A 17,384-nucleotide genomic window follows, 5' to 3' on the forward strand; every position below is an offset into this window, starting at 1 on the left:
AGATCAGCAGGTCTCCGGCTGTAGCTCAGTGATGGAGGGCTTACCTAGTGTGCTCAAACCCTGGGTTTGATCACTACCACAGCCAACAAAACAAAACAGACATCAAAAACAGTCTGAGTGGCATATTTCAGACTGGACTTTTGCTGAGATGTGGTGTGCTGATGGTTCATGTGTTTGGTCACTACATGGATTTAAATCTACTGAGCCTGAAGGAGATCAGAAGTGAAATGAAACTCTGATAAACATTTAATCTTCTTGGAAAAAAAAATTGACAGGAATAATAAAGTTTCAGATGTTTTTTATTCAAAGGTTCTCAAAAGAAATAAAACAGAAAAAGCTAACAATCTGATCAAATGTACAGTTCAAAAATGTCTTTTGGCGTTTAACAACAAGTCCTAGGAAAGAAAACTACAGAGTTATCTTGAACCGGACAAATAAGTTACCACTGGCAAGTTTGTGGCACTAGTAAAACAAAAATAAAAAATTAACTCTCTTGATCATATAGATATCTCTATGAAAATCTTTTTTTTTCAATCTGTACAAAAGGTCTTTCTTCATAAATTAATTTTTTATAATTTAATGGCTGTCTACTATGTGATGTTTAACTGATTTTTTTTTATTTTTATTTTTTTTATGTACAGAGGTTATGTTTCCCAAATCTTACCCAGACGAGTATGGCACTTAGTTCAGACATTTCTAGCAGCAGATTTCCCCTCCCCTCTAACTGAGCTATCAAATTTCTGTCTTAACTAATGCAAAAATATCAAGTAGTGAGAGACCCAGGTTTATAAATGTACTAGGTACATGGAGGGTGCTGCGTTCAGTCTGGACTTTCACAAAGCAGTAATATTCCAGGGAGCGTAGAACCAATAATACCACAACTTTAAAAAAAAGGAAACAAAAACAAAACAAACACATTTCTCTTATGACTATGTAATTTTCACTAGAATCTACACTTCTCAGAGCAGCAAGGATTTTTGAAACTATGAAATGTCACTGACATCTATAATCAAATACAAGCAATAAAATTTAAGAACTAAAAAATACTCAAAAGAAATAACTGCTTAGGCCTAGCTCCTGAGCTAGGAGGATTTGGTCTGTGGAAACAGGGAGGGCCAGCAACCTGTCCCAGCACAAAAGAAAATAGACTCTGAGGTAGATAACTGATCATACACAGCTGACCAGACAAGTACACAGTTTTGGAAGACAACTTAATTTACCATTGCTTTGAAAACATATGCAATTGCCTTAATAAAAGAGCTTTAATAACAGTGAATCATCTCATATGTACTAAAGTAGAAATAACTGTGTATTTATGAATCAGGAATTTCATAGTTTCAAAATTGGTTTTCTTTACACTTGAACACTTGTAGTGATGATGTAAAGTGTGGCACTGCTTGGATCCAAATCTTCCTTCATGCTTTTTTTTTTGTTTGTTTGTGTGTGTCCATACATCAATTAAAATTATAAAACCTAAATTCAAAGGTACAAAAAAGGCACATTCTCCTAACCGCAAACTGGTCCGGCAAAAATAAAGAGCACAGAAGATGTGATGCTGAGACAAGTTGGAGCTACTGGTTACTGGCTCTTCGGTCTTTGGTGAAGTTACCTTTAAAAGTGCCAAGTCATTTTTATTTTTCAAATTTACCTAATAGAGAGAGAGAGAGAGAGAGAGAGAGAGCTAGTAGCCAATCATTTCGCTTCTATTCATATCTCAGCTTATGTTTGAAGAGAAATCCTTACTTTTAGCTTTTGCCATTTAGTTGCAATAGCAACATATTTTTTTTTTTGTTTTTGTTTTTGTTTTTTTTTTTTCAGTTTGCCAGATCGCAGGCATAATTCTCATTCTAAAGCACTATCATTAGTATAAAGGAAGGACAAAACATTCGGTGACTCCCCTCCCCCGCCCCCCTCCCCCAGCCCCAACACTACCTAACACTAAATCTAGAACATCAAGTTAGTTTTTGTTTTTTTTTTTCTTCCTGAAAAAAGGCAAAAAAGACTTTACATTGCATCATACAGCAGATATCCTAAATCGGTCAAACTATCAGAGGAAACTGTCGGCATACAGCCTTACAAACGCTTTAACCCTATTAAAAGTTCCCCAGTCAGAAAATGTGTTTCACACAAAACAGTTTTTCCCTTCTTGCATTTCACTACCTTACACATTATGTGAAAAATCATTAAAAACACCTACTACATATTTAAAAAAGCCAAAATTTCAGCAACTTTTATTGACTACCTTTTAAAAGCCCTATGCTGCTGTTTTACAAGGCATAATAGACCAGCTCATTTGGTCAAAGCATTCTACATCATTAGTTTGAACTAACTTTTACTGAAACAGCTACAGCATCAAAAGAGTTAAGGCAAATTGGAATTCATAGAAAAGGATAAGACACTTCACACTACGTTGAAAGAAAAACAGAAAGCTAAGGAAAGAGACATGACGGCAACACTGAGTTACAGCAACACTCGCACGGCAAGCATGGAACACCATGGGTGAAGTCGGACTAGTTAAACTTCAGAAAGCCCATTTCATACAGCTGAAAAAAACACAAATTAAACACAAAATGAACAAAACCACAAAAATCCGGTCATGCACTTGGATAAGTCTTCATGGTCTTTGTGCATACCCAGAAAATTGAAGTTTTCTTTTTCTTTTTTTTTTCTTTTTCTTTTTTGCATCATAACATTTGATAAAAATCTTTTTTTTGTTGTTTTTTTTTTTTGGTTTTTTTTTGTTTTGTTTTTTACTAAAATAAACCTGTTCAGGGGAACAGCTACTAGATGAATTTAAGGGTTTTATGCACCTTATAGAACTTATAGCAAAAATAGTTTTAGTTGATTTCATTATAAATAACGTTTTCAAGAACCTGTGCAAAACTGTCAATAATTTCCTAAAGCACAATTGATCAGAAAAATCCATGATTGTTCAGCCTTCACACCCTTCTTCATGTAAGAACACCCTTCTGTACATCTGCAAGAGAAAAATAAAAGACAAGTACTTTTGTGGTCTCGATATAATACACCATAGAGCTTATAATCTTATTTAAAGAGAGAGATATTTGAAAAATGCTGTGCTCATCACTGATGTTTCATGGAGAGATGCAAACTCTGGACCTAATGGTCACTTTCAATGTTTTGAATCTGCCTTTCAAATATGGGACTTGCAAAGTACTTTCCTCTCTAAGGGAATCAGAGCCAAACTCATGTGGGTCTCTAAAGAACAAGGATGACTTTATAAAACAAACAATACATATTGTCAGCAGGGCAATCCAGAAACCAGGTTCCATATAGCTATTTTACTATAATATACATGGTAAAGTAAAAAAAAAAATGGTACTTGTGGGAATACAATCTTTTAATCTAAGGATACTGACACTAGCAATATCTTGACTATGAGTTTGGACTAATCTTGTAATGCTTGATAAAGCAACATCTTATGCTAAATTGCCTTTAGTTTTGAGTACTTGAGAATATAGTATAGGATACTTATATAATAAGTTTGATACATGATGTTCTATGATGTTACAGATCTTACTTTTTTTGAGGGTTGGAGGAGTGTGTGTATATGTGTTTGATTTCAATATAAAGTGTTATTCTTTTTGCATAGAACAGTGAATCTGCAAACTAACAAAATCATTGATTTTAACATTTTAACAAGATTGGATGCCCTGGCTAGAATGAAATCAAGTATGATCGATCTGAGTTATTCTAAGCATCATTTTGATAAGGGAACCACAGACTGCCTGATTGGTGCCTTGGTAATGGAGACCTTTCTCTCATACCTCACAGTTACTTATTGGGTTGAAAGGAATATGGAGAATGGTCATTAGACGTCTCTACAGCCACCTGCTGCTGACCACTCGCCTCCTACAACAAAGCAGAGCAGATGAAATGTGTTAGTGATAAAATCCTAACTCTGCTACTTGGGTCTAAGTCAAAAGCATACACCTGAAAATAAGCAGTTTTTAAAGTGAATTTCTTAATATTATGCAGAGCTTTTTAGGTTAATCATTCCCTCAAGTAGCTGAAATGTCTGATAGACACTAAGCACCTCTCATCCAAATCTTTGACTTGTCTATTCTGATCAAGCTACATTTATCAAAGAAATTTCTTAATCTGTTTTTCCCTGGGGTCAGATGTGATTTACAATTCAGCATTTTAAAGGTTCAGAATCTGAGACATGGTATGAAATATGCTGTATATCATATAATACCCTCAAGTAGGGCTTAGGGATGTCCCTCATAATCAAACATATCAGTAATTCTATACAGAACCAAGTGTATAAACACAGTAACTGGGACAAATGTATCACCTTGTCTCAGTTCAAGTTGGTTTTTTTGAAAGGTCAGAATTTTTGCTAAGAAGTTAGTCACAAAGAGAATTTTTATTTTCAAAGTTTTTGGAGGGTTTCAAAATTGCTGTGATAAGGAATTGTGGGCTCCGAAAACTGTGGTTCCCATAATCACACAATGAAAGGCAAATAATAAGAAGACATGGTTCTTTGGCCCTTCTTGGAAATGGGAGCCATTGTGTTCTGCCCAATGCCTACTGGGAAAGAGCAAGTGAGCTGAGTATTTTCCTTGGAATTTTAAGGATGTTCTGTAGGAAAATGCTGTTTCCTGTCCAATCATAATCAGATGCCAGACTTCTTCCATACCAGCTCTAGTGACAAGAACTAAAGAGTTATTTAGCTACACTAACACCCTTTATAAAAATAGGTATGGCTTCTCTCCCACGTCTGCTACATCAGCTTTCCTTTTTCATTAACTATCTGAATCGTGACTGATTTCTTTTTGTGAGTATCACCATTGATACAATTTTTAGGACTAGGATTACAAACTCCCAATTTTATCTCAATTTAGGGATGACAAGACAGAGCTCTGGAGGGGTGAAAAAGGTGCTACAAGCTTGGAAAATATTTCTAGGAGTTCTTGGGGATATGGCCTGGATGTAGTTATTCTAATTTGTAACAATTATATTTTATAGTCTCAAATAACATATTCCCTCTAAAGTCAATCCTTTTATGAAAATATTTGACTTTTGATAGATTTTGCTTTCAGTTCTACTTAATTCACTCTTTTTGAAACTACCCATTGCCAGAATGGCCATTTAATACTCTGCACCAACCTCGACAGGAACCGCCGTCGTCTGCATGTGTGTATACTGTGGCAAGTAGGCTCCTTGCATAGCTGACGTTGCAGGCATGTACTGAAAAGAAGGAGGAGGTCAGGATGGACAATGGAGAAACCACGCAAAATGGGGAGTACTCAGGGAATTTTGAGCTGGATATAAAATATATGGAGTTCTCCAAGAAGAAATTTAAATACGCTACCCTCAAAGTTTTATTAGTCCATGTAAATATGTCATATGGAAGGCAAAGTCATTATTTTCTACATTTTGAATTTGTCAAACTATAAATTCCATGTTGTCTTTGGATTTCCTAACAAAGAACCACACAGGTGAAGATCATTAAAGTCTGTCATCTTCAATAATTCAATATCACTAATGCATCATTCTAGATATCTTTTCTCAGAAGACCTTGTTATTATCTAGCAGCTCCCTGACTTGTTACCTAGTACTGTTTCTACAGGTAGAGACCTAAATGTGGATGTCTTATTGGACCTTTCACTGAAGATTAGGCCAGGGAATCCTGATTTCCTGATGCTGAAGTCACTCTTAAAGGCAGGAGGAATTTCTGGTCCATCTCAGGCTGTGTATGGCTCTGGCTTAGTCTGCACAAGAAGTTGCTGCTGGTTATGAGTGTAAAAGGGGAAAATGCACCACCATTTGTTCTTTTGAGCCACTATAGATACAGGCTGCATCAAACTCCTGTGGGTATCTCTTACAATTTAAACTATAAACAAACCAACATGGATCTAGTACCAGGTCTACCTCATTACCCCACCAAGTCCCCTGGACTCTAGTGAAATAAGTCATGAAGATCATGATTTAGTGCTCTCAAATTCTAAAACAGAAGGAATAGGTGAGGGAATATTTCCTATTTTTGCTACCATGTGTCACCTTCATCCTTTGCTGCATGAAATGGTACTTCATGATATACCAGTGACATTAGTTGAAGAAGCTAGATGTGGCCATTTGTGGGTGCTAAATTTTGGCAAAGGGGAAACCTAGAGAACAGACTTTCATTTTTTCACTTAATCAAGAAATTGAGTTTTTTCTTTTTGGAAGGCAATGTAGGGTGGGGCTGGGGCCAGGCATAATAACTGTCATCATAGAACCTGTGATTCTATAGGGTAGGCACAGGGGTGCATTAATTTACCCTCCTCTATTTGCAGAGACACATGATATTAATTTGCCACCTACTGTTCCGGTGCTGCCTAGTGAAAGATGACTCATCTGCTGGGCCAGAGGGCTGATCATAGATGCAGGCTGTAGTGACATGGTATGCTCCATTGAGGGAGTTAACACGGCACCCTGTGGAAGGGAGACAGAAGCAACAAAGGATAAACTGAGAGGAGTTAAGATTCTATAATTACCTTTTGCAAAGGAAATCCCTTTGTGAGTAATGTGAAGCAAAAATAACATCTTTCAGACTGGCAAGGGGTATCAATAATAAATAAGGTTCAAAAGTCTTAATAGATTGCTTTTCCTGAGACTTTGTAAGAGTGTTAGGGGAAATGGTATTTTGATATTCACTTCACAAAAATTCCTGCATTAAACACTACCCTCACTTAACTGGGAAGCTGCTTAGTCCAGCAGGAGGAGCTATAATAGCAAACACAAATTACAGACTCTCCTTGGCTGGCAAAGGTATAAAATGCTTAAAAAAGACAGGTGATGTTTTCTGTAGCTGCAAAAGAATAGAACCAATAATAGTGATCTGTTTAAAAATGTTCTATACAGAGAGCCCTTTGTTTCAAGATTAAGTAGTTGGGATCAAGAGCATTCTTCACTCACTCATTGGTTCTCAGAACTTTTTGTGATTCTGGTGCCAAAAGAGGGAACATTAACCAACCAATTCCAAGTTCTTCCATTTCATTTAAAAAATATTGGTCATTAAAAATCAAAATTTTAAAAAAATTTTGGGGTACTGGAAATTGGACCTAGGGATGCTTTACCACTGAACTAAATCCCTGGCCCTTTTTATTTAAGATAGGATCTCACTAAGTTGTTGAGGCTGGTCTGCAACTTGCAATCCTCCAGCCTTAGCCTTCTGAGCTGCTGGAATTACAGGTGTGTGCCACTGCTCTGGACTAAATTAAACATATTTAAAAAAAAACAGGGAAGAAAAAAAATCACCTATAATCCAGCCTCTCCCATAACAACCACAATGTGCCCGTTCCTGCCTCTGCATGTTTCTCCATAGTTGCAATAAAAGAACATGAAGAATTTCATATCTTGGGTTTTTACTTTTAACTTAGCATTGCACTATAAAAATTAACAGATTGCACAGTTGTCACTGTCATCATTTTTAATGCTTGGATCATGGTTCACTGACCGTCTACACCAAAATTTAATTAATTATTTTTGGACTTTAATTGTCCATTTTTTTCTATAAACTGGATTTTATCATTCCTCTTTTCAGTTGGCCAATTACCTGATGGTGCAAGTATTCTAACATACTCCACAAGTACTAATGTACATTCTGGCTTCATTGTAACTGATATCCTTTAAATAAGTTATTTGTTTTGCTGATAATCTAATTATTGATAATTAGATGCACAGTTGTGGGCAGAGGCATGTGCGAAGGCAGGCAGTTTGGATCTGGGTGGGAAAAGGTAATGAATTCTCAGCAACATTCTATATACATTCCTCATGTCTCCTGAAAGATGATAAACTAAAATATGTGCAATCTTTGTCTCTAAAAGTTGTCAAAGGGGGAAAAAAGATACATTCTACTTCTAATGTGCATTATCAAAAGCACAGAGTAAGATGAACATGACTCAGAAGTCCAGAAAATGGGGAAGGAGTTTCCTGATCATTTTGCTCATGTACACATAATACACATCACAAATCCACACATGGCCATGAATATGTGCACAGATGTGTCCCAGTATGAAATATGCGTATATACCACATAATACATGTACATTCATAAGCATCAAAGATATCTTTTCCTGTGATATAATATCAACCTGTTTTATTAGCTTCCTAAAGGTCATCTCAAGCATTTCTTGTTCAAAACTAGTTATGCCTAGATTGCTATTTCATACATACAGTCATATAGTGCAGTGCCCACTTTAGGAGAGGTATTCTGGGACGAATTTCCATCTCATCTTAAGACCAAAAGCCAAGTTCTCTTCCTAAGCAACAGATCTATGTTTATCTTACAAACTCTGTAAACTGATTATCAGGATCCCCCATTCTGCACTTGTCACCAGAAAGCTGAGGTCCAAATCTATGGCTTTCTTTTTTTTTTTTTTTTTTTTTTTTTTTTTTTTTTTTTTTAGAAAGAGTGAGAGAGAGGGGGACAGAGAGAGAGAGAATTTTAACATTTATTTATTTTTTCTTAGTTCTTGGCGGACACAACATCTTTGTTGGTATGTGGTGCTGCTGAGGATCGAACCCGGGCCGCACGCATGCTAGGCGAGCGCGCTACCGCTTGAGCCACATCCCCAGCCCCACTATGGCTTTCTTAACAGCAAGAATGCAGGTCAATGTAGGCATGCTTAGCTTTGTGATTTCATTCTGAAGAGTAGCTCATTTAGAAAAAGTAGTACTAGATACACATTCGATCAACAGGTGCTCAAGTCACCAAAGAAATCACATTTGTTATTTATCAAAGAGTGAATTATACTAAACGGTTCCTGATTTCCAAAGAGGCTAATAACACAGATGAAAATCTGTATCTTTACTTTAGGGTTGCATTAAACAGTAAAAACATGAGTGCGGTTTCATCAAGTATTGTAAAACATTGTCACTCAGATCTCCCCCTGAACTGATGTGAGCAAGAAATAGTGTCCTGCCTCCAACAGAGTATGTTTTAAATTCTTATGAACAAATATATTTAATGCTTACTACTGATTCATTTTAACCTGTGCACTTTCATATTCCATGCTTAAAATTTCCCAAGTCCCTTATCACCTTTGGAAAGGGGTTTTAACCTGAAGAGTACACACATGGCTTACTTACAGGCAGAACATTAGGCCACTGAGGTGAACAACTTACGGGGTGCTGCAGGATATATGGTTGAGGTTGCATCCAAGAAGGACTTTGCACCTAGAAAAGGGAGAATTTTAAAGAAACAATGATTTCCATTGTAATAATTGCCTAGTTCTCTTTTAATTGTGTTAAAAATCTACAGAAGGAAAATAAGGAAACAATACTATCAATGAGTAAAAAGATTAAGGCAGTTAGCATTCTTGGCAAACTGGTCACTCTGAATGGGATGAAATAATTATTTAGAACCAATTTCTATTAGCCCACTCAAGAAGTATTTGCTGAGTATCAGGCAACAAAGAGAAAAAAGTGAATAAGACATGGGACCCACCCTCAATAAATTTACTGTCTAAAGCAGAGAAGATAAGTATGTAAACGTCTCAAATTAGTGAAAAGTGTTACAATCAAGGTATGAACTAGGTGCTTTAGGATATGGATGAAAGAGGATTAATTCTAGAGCATCTGATTAGAAACTAACCCTCAAAGTATGGGCTGACTTAATAAAAATAACCAAATTCAATCTCTCTCTGATACTCAGGACATTAGGTTTCAAAAATCTTACATAGTAGTCAATAATTTCTACTTAGTGAAGAAAACAAATATCTGAAATTCAGATTGAGGAAATTAAACTTTAGTAACTATATCTGACATCTACAGTTAAAAGGGCATCCACACAGAAAGAAGACCCTCTGAACTGAGAAATAAGATGTGAGGGTCAGGCTTGTGGCAGGAATTCTGGCTTGTGCAGTCTGCCACTCGGGAGAGGGATAACATCAGTCCCTTTTTGATGCCCAGGGCTTTCCAGAGTCTATGTAGTTTAAAAATGTTTCAGTTTCCAATTCTTAACACAACCCTCTTGTATCCTGTCCCCTAGTGTTAACTTCAGAGATTCTACAGAGAGAATATGGGGAAGAGTCATGGGGGGAAGAATGCATTGTGATTTACCTTGATAGTAGAGCCCCGATACTTGTTTTCTCTGGTTTCCTTTGCCACCTAAGGCAGACCAAAGTTAAGTGCTTCTGCCTTGTTAACATTTCAGTTATCTGGACTGCAGCCTTTCCCCTGTTGGGGTACTGGTGATTTCTTGCAGATGCTAATTTCTCAAATCCAACTACATAAGCATATGGTGGTTTAGTAGAGAAAGGCCCACTCCAACACGAGTGGTGGGCCCTCCCTGGATAAATCACAGGGGGGCAAGCAGTTCCCTGTACACCCCAATGTGGGCCAAATGCACTTGGTTTTGATATGCTTCGGTCTTCATAATCTAGTCATGTACAGCATTATGAGGTTAAGGGCTGTGACTCCTAATCCAGTTTTCTCTCTTAAGCATCAAGCCAGCTATGGTCGATTTCTATTCCTCAATGTTCCCTAATTAGAAAATGGGAATAATAATCTATGCTTTTTAAACTCTTTGCCACTGGTTCTTAACCATCTTGGGGTCACAGATCCCCTTGAAAACCTAATAAAGAAAGAGACTGCCCCCACCCCCACTAATTGCACACACACAAGCGACATTCTGCAGCACAGGTCACTTAAAGCTCATTCACTGGCCCTACCTGGTCCCTGAACGTATGGGGTTAAGAATCCGTCTGAGATGTTATGGCACTGAGTGTCAGGCAAAGGGAATGGAATTCCACAGGTATCTTAGTATACAGAATGCCCAGGAGAGGAAATCAGGCCTTTGAAATGATAACGTTGTTTCCAGTTAGCTATATCAAATTGATTACCAAACCGGCCTTCTAATTTTTTATTCTATGAAATGATTCTGAAATGCACATTGATTTCATATTAAAGAAGGGAAAAGGTAGTGGAAAAATACCATAATAGTTGATATATCTATAGCAGCATAAGTTGAAATTAATATGTGCAATCTTTCATTTGCCTAAGAATAAGCTTATACATGCCCCTATTTTTAATGATATATAAATGACAGATTTCTAAGTTCAGATAGTTCAAAATTATTTCTTAACATCAGACATAGGAATTATTAGGGAAAATGCAAGGAAAATATAGAAATCTTAAGCACTACACAATTAAAGAGGCATTAAGTGACTACTGTACCCAACAGGTTGAAGAACCATGGTTAAGTATAAACAACTCTCAGAGAACAAAGAAAAGGGAAAATGACTGACAATCAGGGGAAGGAACATACACTAATCTAAAGGCTGAGAGAGGTGGTGATTACTACTTTAAAATTTCGGTCTCAGGGCTGGGGATGTAGCTTAGTGGTAGAGTTCTTGCCTCGCATGTGCAATCCCCAGCAACACAAAAAGACAACAAAACCCCAACAACCCCTTCAGTTTTAGTGCATCTAGTCACTTTTCTGTTATTCAAAGCTACTTTTATGTTTTTTAGACAGAACCAGCTTTGACATTGGCTTAGGTTAACCAATTTATTATTTAAGAAGTATAACCAATATATTTTTATTATAAGCCAGCTACTGATGATAATATTTCACAGCTAATATTTTGAGTGCTCATTAACACTTTTCATAGACTCAGTCCTGTAACTTTTCCAAACTTATGAGACAAACTATTATTATCCCCATTTTAAAGATGAAGAATCTGAGGTTACAGAAGTCAAATAACACAGCTGTTACATTAGATACTGTAGTCCCCTAAGATCAGAAATCAGGACTACAACATCGAATTCAATTGCTGTTAAAACAAGAATGCACCAAAGTTTAGTTTAGTCCCATAGAATACCAATAGTCAAGAGAAGAGAACTCTCTCTCTCTGCAACTGAACTCCCTTAGAAGCTCCTGTCTGGACTGGGCAGTCAACATCTGGAGGGGCTCTGATACAGGTGAGAGGGCACGTGCACCCTTGGGGTCATGTAAAAGAGGAGCCATCCCTGAAGTATAATCAGATTGACCTTATGACAGGTGCTTAATAGATTTCCTCAGTTGGGAATTTAAGGTAAAGCCTCTGCACAAAATAACATATAAAATAGAGCTGCCTCTATTTTTTTTTTTCTTTCTTTTGGTGGGCAGGCCCCAAATCTCATCTGCACTGTTTACTGAATGTAACCTAACTGACACACCTTCGTGTATAAGCATATTTACTTCTTTTATTAGTTTCTGCTGACAAAGAAATAAAAGCAAGGTACACACCTATTCTAATGGCATTTCTCTTAAATTTCAGTTTTTGGGACACCTGGCATCTAAAAGGTGGGGGGATAGTGGAGGAAGTATGTGGGTTTGTCTCAGTTCTAAATTGCCATGATTCCAAGGACAGATAATGGGCAACCATTTCCCTGGCTTTATATATTTTCCTAAACATAAAAGCAAATTGGTCTGCCAAATCAAAAGCAGCTTATTCTAAATTGGGTACCAAAAAGCTGCATAAAATGAGTTAAATTTCATTATAAATATTCAGATTTTTAAGACACATTAAAAAATGCAGCAGAGATTCATGATCATAAGTTGTTGTACTGACAAATCCTAAAGGTACAAACCTGGTAGGCAGATACAGGAGATGCAATATAGGGTGTAAGAGAAGTTTGAGTGATCATTCGGTTTGTAGCAATACTGTATGGTGAAGGATAAAATCTAGAACAAACACAAAAGCCTGTATTAAGTAATCCTTTAAGTGGAATAATTCATAAAGAAATGATATTCTCCACCCTTAATTTCCCTCAAGCCATTAGGCATTTATTGTAACAACATACCCGTTCTGTATAGCAGCTGTGGTTGGGTCGTAAGTGAGTGTCATTCCAGCCTACAGGAAAAAGAAGGACACAAACATTCAGCTGGAAAGGCATGATTTGATAATGCTATTTCTTAGACATTGCAACATAAGACAGTAACAGTAGCATTTGATAAAACTGGTTTTTTTTTTGTTACAGCCAAGCATAATTATAAGCTCAGTAAGAGAATTAAGCTCTAGACCTGTGCTTGTCCCATATGGTAGCCATTAGCCACATGCAGCTATTTAAAATTAAATAGAAAAATTCAATCTCTCTATCAAAACAGCTACATTTCAAGTGTACACATGGCCACAAGTGGCTAGTGATTATCACTGGATGGTCCAGATTCTAGAACATTTATTTTCTCCAGACATTCTGGGACCTGTATGCTATTTTTAAAAATTATGTTAACAATTCATTGAAAATAAATATAGAGAAGTGGAGGCCCAATAATTTATTAAGAAATTGAAGATTAAAAAAAACTATTCAAAAGAACAAGATTAAATAAACATACAACCCCCCCAAAAAACCCTCAATGACAAATACATTTATTTTAATATTATTTAGAATACTTTTTGAATATAATAAATGTAAACCCTTCTAAACGGTTATACCTAAACCATGGCATAAAAGACCTTCAAAACACTCATGCAATTCCATAGCAATTTAGAGCCTCCTACTTAGGCAGCTAGCTGGGGAACACAGTTGTTTGCACCATCTATGTGGAGAACTGTCACTTGGTGAGCACCCCTGCCCACACACACACAGGGGGAAGGGTTTCAGTCTGAGCATTACTTGAATGAAAACCTGCTGGCAGAAAGGTGTGACCAGGCAGCTGAAGGGAGATGCCTGTGTGACCTTTCGGAGCTGCCCACGATGGCACACCCACACTGAAGTTAAGAAAGGACTTACAAGTCTCACCTCTCCTTCTCGGTGCCATGGTCTTCCATTAGGGATGTATTTGTTTGGGTTCTGTCTCTTCTTCTGTCCTCCATCCGCAAATTTGCACAATAAAGGTTCTGTAGGAGCTGAGTGATCAGGGAAAAATATTACAAAACACAACCATGTGCACGCACAGGTGACAAGCATAACGGGATTTCTTTTCTAGTGGGAGCGGCTCGGGAGCTATGAGGGACCTAATAGAACACTGCAAGGCAGAAGCTTCTTCAGACCCTTAGAAAATCAGCCACTGGTGAAAGATCTTAGTATAGAATAATGCACTGGTTATTATTTCCAAACCAGGGCATCATGAAAACATCTGAAGGGCCATTTTGTTGAAGAAGCAAAGGAATCTTCCCATTCACTTTGGTGCTTTTTTTTTTTTTTTTTAATGGGTACTTCTTTGCATTCTGGCTTCTCTACAATTCTGCCTTTAGACAGTCACCCAAATAATCTTCAAATGAAAATAGGATTGTGCCACCCTGCACTCCTCCAGCTGCAAATGCCTCTGTAGCTTCCCATTAACATTCCTCATAGGGACCTCCACTCCTCCTGGTGGAAAATAAGTCCCCCTTTGTAGTATATACCCCCTATTTGTATTTGCAGCATTTCTAACAGTCTGTGTTCCTTGGTGCCTGCTTTTCCTTCCCGTGGGCTCCGTCATCACTGCATCCCCAGTGCCTAAGAAAAGGGCACTTGGTAGGTGCTTCTTACCTAGTGGCTGAATCAATGAATGGATACACACAGACCCTCATTTGTTCCTGGGACACGGGGGTGAAGGCTGTCATCGCGAGAAACCTTCCAACACCTGCCTGTCCCATTTAAAGACTTTTCTGTACCTGAACCATCCCACTTGGAGAGTTTTTTTTTTTTTTTTTTAACCAAGTGTCCACCTCACAAAAATGAGACAAAGGGAAACCCAAGCAACGAATGTAGAAAAGATGCAGAGATTCTTTGAAAGGAGACACATTTATTAGAACTAAGAGACATAATAACAAACCACAGGCAGCACAATAGGCCACCCCTGACTTCCTTTTTCAATTTGCTTTTCTGAGATGGAAGCAGCAGCGCATTCCTGGAAGTTGTGCATTTTTCTGCCTGCGTCTAGTTAATGTAATAAAGGCACTCACACCTTCCCGTCTGGCTCCCACATTCCATCCTTTGTCTACTGTAGAACCATGATTACTACTTTCAAGTTCTGTTTCCAACTTAAATAACCATGAAGAGAAAAATATTACTTGTGTAAAATTTACTCCTTTCTCCTTTGCCGCTTATTATCCTAATTCATCTCTTATTTTATATCACTATTATCCACCCGCTAATGACAGGGTAGAGGCAATAGTGTCTCTCAACATTTCTCTACCAAAACACAAAACACCGAACTGTATGTGATTCCGTCTCGGTGAGCTGTCTCGGCTGTTGGTTGGCATGCTTTTCCCTTCCTGGGTTGAACCACTCCTGAAGGATGGGTTGGAATGGGAGTCATTTCTGAATGGCAACTGTACTCTGGGTATGCTTCAGTTTGGATATGATTTCCTAAATAGTTCACATGTTGGAAGCTTGGTCCCTAGTGTGGCAATGTTTAGGTGAAGCGTACAGGAAGGTCTTTAGGTCAAACCTAAGAAGGAGTGGAGGAAGTAGTTCTTGCAGGATCCTGTGTTCTTACAAACAGCAAGCCCAACCCCTGAACTGCTTTCTGGCTTGGTCTTGTAATAATGCTCACGTAGTGATACCACCTATCATGTGGCTCTCACAAGAGGCAAGCTGATACTGGCACTATACCCTTTGAATCCCCAGAACTATAAGCTAAATAAGCCTCTTTATTATAAAGTCATCCAGCCTCACACATTTTGTTATAGTAATGAAAAAATGGACTAATACAGGTAGTAGTTGTTCAGAGTGAATATGTTAGGTGTCTGGTGAGAATTTTAGTGTTCCTTTGTTTACCTTCTTGTCTCCAATACCTCCACCTGAGCTTTTGGAACTTCCATAGAAGGCAAACTGGGTATGACAGAAGATGGACTGCAGCCAAATCCCAGAATACAGATGAACCATACTACTTGTCTTTTCAAAAAAATCATGTTTTTAGAAATTCTACCTTCACCAATTACAGATGGTGAACAGATACAATGAAGCAAGAAAGTTTTGTAATCACTGATATTAATTCTTCTACAGGGTCATTAAGGGACAGGTAGAAACTAGGGCTGAGAATATAACACCCAAGTAGGAGGGAATAAAGGACAAAATCTTCTGCAAATAAGGACTTTTTATACCTGGAATCTCTCAAAGTTACTCACCTTTGTGGGCAAATGCTACTTAAAATTCTAGCACTGAAATTCTCCTCAGGCTCCTGGGTCAATGTGAAAGTGTGTTAAGTGCAGGCCTATAAAGTGCAGGCTGTGTGTGTGTGTGGTGGGGGTGGTGGGGGGTGGTGGTGGCCTCTCTTGACAATGACGGTCAGAACAAGAACTCAGATGAAGAAAGGCAAGATCTTACTCTCTGCACATCTAAAAAGGGCCTCATAGTAGAATGTTTTCTCCAATGATATTTAAGGTTATAAGATTTTGCTTCCACATACTCCTGTAGGGCAAAAGAGTATAATAAACTCTGTGGAGCTGGCACTTTGTGGGTCTTCACCGTGACAGACACTTTTATCTAGAGGGTTTATAAAAACTAGCTCCTAGACTGAAATTTAACTAATTTTTAAAAAGCGCTTCCCGTGCTCAGTGATTGATACAAACTGTTTCCCTCGATTAGTATAATTCTTTCCAGGGAAAGAAGGTGACCAGGTTGCTCATTCTGGAAGCTTCCTTTGGGCTGTCTCGGTGGGCAGGTGTGAATGAAGGCAGTTTGGTAGCAAGACCCTGGTGCATGTTGAAGCTCACTTGTTAAATAAATGGCCAATGTCCCTATTTGGATGTAATGTGCTTCTAATGTGTTTTCATCTAGATTCTGTCCTATCAGAGAAAAGCAGATCTCAGGTAAGAATGAAGTCTGCTAAAATATGTAGTAAAGGCATGTTTGCAAATACATATGGCATTTAAAATGAAACACACACACACACACACAGAAACACATGGAACAAGATGTAGTTGAATCTTTCAAAAATGAATTATATTTACCACCCAATTTTTGTGCTGCCATTAAGATATGTTATTTTCCTCTAAAAGCAAAAAAGTAAGTAGTGGAAATGGTGTGTATGGCAGGTATCTCTTAGGCCAAACAAATTTCTTGTTTTTAAAGAATGTAACCAGTGGAAATGACCCAGTTTTTACATGTTGCTGGCTCCTTGTTTCAGTGAACTAGGAGTGCCCGAGTCTTGCTTGTGAAGCAATATAAAATTCTAACAGCTTTTTTCTTTTATCAAAATTCTCTCTGGTCTCCTTATCAGTTGAAGTTTTAATGCCCTACTATGTGTCAGGGACACAAGAGCCAGTGGTACAGTGGCAGATCTGAGTTCTCGCCTCCAGGGGGCATGCAGTTTAATGGGGAAGAGAATATTTCCAATCTTATGAAAACCCATTTAGTCATTTACAGGACACAGTACTGTTTTTAGAGAAATTTGTTTTAAATAGAAATGTTATGTGGAAGCAAAGTACTGATGTAGGGACAGCAGCCGTCTGTCTTTCACA

The 17,384-nt window shown here is 37.8% G+C and overlaps 1 protein-coding gene across 10 annotated transcripts in view; it reads right to left on the bottom strand.

The window, feature by feature from the left end:
• Positions 1-281: 281 nt before the first annotated feature.
• The window catches only part of Rbms1 (RNA binding motif single stranded interacting protein 1), a 205,220-nt gene continuing 188,117 nt past the window's right edge, over positions 282-17,384 (bottom strand). For 4 of the 10 annotated variants that reach the window (XM_078017467.1, XM_078017470.1, XM_078017471.1 and 1 more), the window contains exons 7-15: positions 13,726-13,841; positions 12,796-12,845; positions 12,583-12,676; positions 10,072-10,119; positions 9,100-9,186; positions 6,331-6,441; positions 5,134-5,214; positions 3,789-3,873; positions 282-2,977 (exon numbers count right to left, since the gene is read on the bottom strand). In XM_078017467.1, the coding sequence (XP_077873593.1) occupies positions 3,796-3,873; positions 5,134-5,214; positions 6,331-6,441; positions 9,100-9,186; positions 10,072-10,119; positions 12,583-12,676; positions 12,796-12,845; positions 13,726-13,841 (665 nt within the window). In that variant the 3' untranslated portion in view covers positions 282-2,977; positions 3,789-3,795. The remainder of the gene's footprint in view (positions 2,978-3,788; positions 3,874-5,133; positions 5,215-6,330; positions 6,442-9,099; positions 9,187-10,071; positions 10,120-12,582; positions 12,677-12,795; positions 12,846-13,725; positions 13,842-17,384) is intronic. The other 6 variants (XM_005315759.5, XM_078017468.1, XM_005315758.5 and 3 more) reach the window with 6 other exon arrangements.

This window comes from Ictidomys tridecemlineatus, chromosome 7, assembly GCF_052094955.1.
Source record: "Ictidomys tridecemlineatus isolate mIctTri1 chromosome 7, mIctTri1.hap1, whole genome shotgun sequence".
NCBI classification, from domain to species: domain Eukaryota; kingdom Metazoa; phylum Chordata; class Mammalia; order Rodentia; family Sciuridae; genus Ictidomys; species Ictidomys tridecemlineatus.